At 43.8% G+C, this 3,259-nt stretch overlaps 1 protein-coding gene across 3 annotated transcripts in view; it reads right to left on the bottom strand.

The window, feature by feature from the left end:
• Positions 1 to 3,259, bottom strand: part of Vti1a (vesicle transport through interaction with t-SNAREs 1A) — a 302,888-nt gene that overhangs the window by 285,603 nt on the left and 14,026 nt on the right. For all 3 annotated transcript variants that reach the window (XM_028775171.1, XM_028775164.1, XM_028775180.1), the window contains exon 3: positions 3,034 to 3,144. In XM_028775171.1, the coding sequence (XP_028631004.1) occupies positions 3,034 to 3,144 (111 nt within the window). The remainder of the gene's footprint in view (positions 1 to 3,033; positions 3,145 to 3,259) is intronic.

Here is a 3,259-nt window from a genome sequence, read left to right as displayed (position 1 = left end):
TATATATATATATATGAATACATATTAATACATCTATATAACTAAGCAAGTGAGTAAAAAGCGCTGGGGAAAGGTGTCCCCATAGTACAGAAGAAGCTGCAGCAGGAGCATAAACATAAACATGACTACCTAGCCATGGCCTAGGAAATAAAGCTTAAGTTCATAGTTCCTGATTCCAATTTTTCATTGTAGTAGAAAATATAATTGAAAAATGAATACTCATCCAAAAATATAATTTCTAGATATCTAAGGTAAAGGTCTACCCAATATTAATCACCTTGGGAAACAAGTAGACTAACCATTGGGTTAGGTGATGTAGTGAGCTATGGAAGGGATGAAATTTAGCATCTAAAGACTCACAAGCAAAGATGGAAATGAAACTTGGTGATCTGGGCTGAGCTCTGCCTCCTTGGGTTTCCATGCTAAAGCCCCAGTTCCCATTACACAGCATGTGGCTGTATTGGTGAATAGGTCTGCTAAGAGGTGATCAGGTCCCAAGGTGGCCACTAGTGTGTACAGGAAACTCTGCAGGGACAGGAAGCAGCCAGCCACAGACGGGAGAGAAGTCTTAAAACACACACAGTGACTTTGCCATACCGTTTATGGCCTCCAGACTATGGCACTCTGTTACAGCAGCTCTCCTAAATGCTACATTTGTTGCTGGGTTTAGGGGTGGTTTCTTTGGGTTAGGCACTCAAAAGAGAAGGTATCTTCAAAAGTATTCCATAAAAATGAGATGAGTGAGTTCAGAACCATCCTTCCAGGTGTTCGGCTGCTGCCCTCACTTATCACTGAGCAGAATTTATGAGTATGCCTCGAAATGACAAGGTAATTCTGTTTTCCAATCCTCCCGTATGGGGGACAAATTATTAAATCAGTGCAATTGTCTCGCAGTTTCACATTTCTTCTACAAGAGAAGTCACCCTTTAGCAGAGCAGAGGTTTGATCTAGTGGCACACAGGAATTAAACACTGACATTCAGAACCATTACAGTCCCCAACCCTGATGGTGCCTTTTTCAAAAATAGGAGCACAGTGGCATTTACATCAGACCTTATGGTTTGGAACTTAAGTGTCCCTCCCAGAGCCCACAAGTTCAGTCCACCACGGGAGCACTGCTTTGCTTTAGCACTGATCCACATCAAGACGTCCTGCCTTCCCATCGGCCCAGGAACGAGAGCCCTCAATGGAGACCTCTGAGACGCTGAGCTGCGCTGGCCTGTCCTCCCTACATGCCAGCTCTTTCAGGATCCTGTCAGATGCCTGGCTAACACAGTGACTAGCGAGTCATCTCACTCCTCACTAGGATGTGAACACAGGAGGTTTCCCAGCCTTAGCATTTCCCTCCATCACACCTTCACTGTTAGAAAGGTATAGTGCACTCTGCAAGGTACTTTCAAACAGACAACTAAGGGAGAGCCGGACACCGAGAATCCTTATAAAGTCATGACTTCTCCTATGAGGTGTGGATCCCAGAGTCACAAACACAGCGGGTTCATGTGACCAAAGGTAACTGTCAGTCACCTGTAGGGACCGTTTTTTTTTTTTTTTTAAACTGCACATTCTTTTATTTTAAATTTGAAGAGTATTAAATTTAATTTCTTGAAATCCTAGTTAGCTATGCTCATCTACAGGACAATTGTTACCACTGCATTACTTTCTCCAGCTCTTTATCATTTACAATATTTATCAGTGTTCATACTTGAATCCTGTAACTGTGGTAAAATCCAAATACCACAAACCTTACCACTTTAAGTCCTTTTAAGAGCTAGCTGACTGGCAGTTGAGCAGTCCATACTACAGTGCTGTAAACTTCGCCTCTTGGAGGACTCAATCTCACACTGTCAACGGCTCTGTTCTCCCTACCCCCTCCCCATTAAGTCCACTTTACTTTGGGTCTGACCACTCTAGAAACCTCATATAAGTGAACACACACCTCAACTGTTTTTCAGGACTGACCTGTCTCCCTTTGCCTAATGCCCTCAAAGTTCCACTGTGTTGTATCATATTCAGAAGGCTGACTGCCCCTTCCTACGCAGAAGCGGGTGTGTTAGCTGCTGCTGCAAATGAGACTGGACCACTTCGAGACTCTGATCCCTCTTACACATGATAACCAAGAGGACTGTTTTGTTTTGGGTTGAGTTTTTAGGATTTTGGTTTGGTTTGGTTTTCATTTTTAAGACTGAGTTTCTCTGTGTAGCCCTGTATGTCTTGGAACTCACTTTATAGACCAGGCTGGCCTCCAACTCAGAGATCCACTTGCCTCTGCTTTCCAAGTGCTGGGATTTAACGTGTGCTCTCCCACGGCCCAACACAGATTTGCTTTCCAAGTGCTGGGATTAAACGTGCACTCTCCCATAGCCCAGCACAGATTTGCTTAACTATCTTTTCCACTGTCATTATTAACATTTTAACATTGTTCTTTCTGTTCTTTTACATTTCTTTTAGTAAATTTCCTAGGATGGCTGGCCAGTTCTAAGGATCTTCCTATCTCCATTCCTCTATTCCCTCTGACTTTCCTACCCCCACCTCTCTCTCTCTCTCTCTCTCTCTCTCTCTCTCTCTCTCTCTCTGTCTCTCTCTCTCTCTCTCTCACACACACACACACACACACACACACACACACACACACACACACACACCTTGCCCAGTAGTTTACATGACTATGAGGTTTCCAAAGTCTGGTCTTAATGCTTGTATGACAGCTGACCCACTGAGACATCCTCTCAGGCCTGTGTACTGTAAAGGAATAGAAAACTAGGTTTTGGAATTCTAATCAATGCTAAATACTAACAAGTACCATGTAGACTCAAAGGACTGTGTGACTTGGCTAGAACCATGTCCCCCAAGCCCCATGATTGCTACCTCTAACCCCTGCAACCTCCAAGTCCTAAACAGATCTGCTGTTCATCTTCTGCAGAGGCCAAGACTGCTTATTTAATGCTGACTAAGAAAGTATGGGGAGGAAACAGAAGAAATGCAGCCAAAGTGCACTAAACACTCTAGGGGTGACTGAGGGCAGAACTGAACTCACAAAGTCCGTTTCCAGTTTCCCCATTTCTTGCTTGTAGCTTCTCATTCTGTTGCTGTACATTCCTCGACTTTGGGGTGGTATTTCTCGAACTTCCAAGTCCATCTGTTCAAGCTAAAGTGGGGAGAGAAAAATATGAGCCACATTAGTATTCTTTATTTGCCCAAATGTTATGGCTAAAAGGACTGGACTCTAACCCCTCAGTGTAGAGCTGAGAAGGGACTGGACT

The sequence above is a fragment of the Grammomys surdaster genome, unplaced genomic scaffold, assembly GCF_004785775.1.
Source record: "Grammomys surdaster isolate TR1022 unplaced genomic scaffold, NIH_TR_1.0 66, whole genome shotgun sequence".
Taxonomy (NCBI): domain Eukaryota; kingdom Metazoa; phylum Chordata; class Mammalia; order Rodentia; family Muridae; genus Grammomys; species Grammomys surdaster.
The sequence above is the reverse complement of the archived record's forward strand: the minus strand, read 5'-3'. Positions and strand labels throughout refer to the sequence as shown.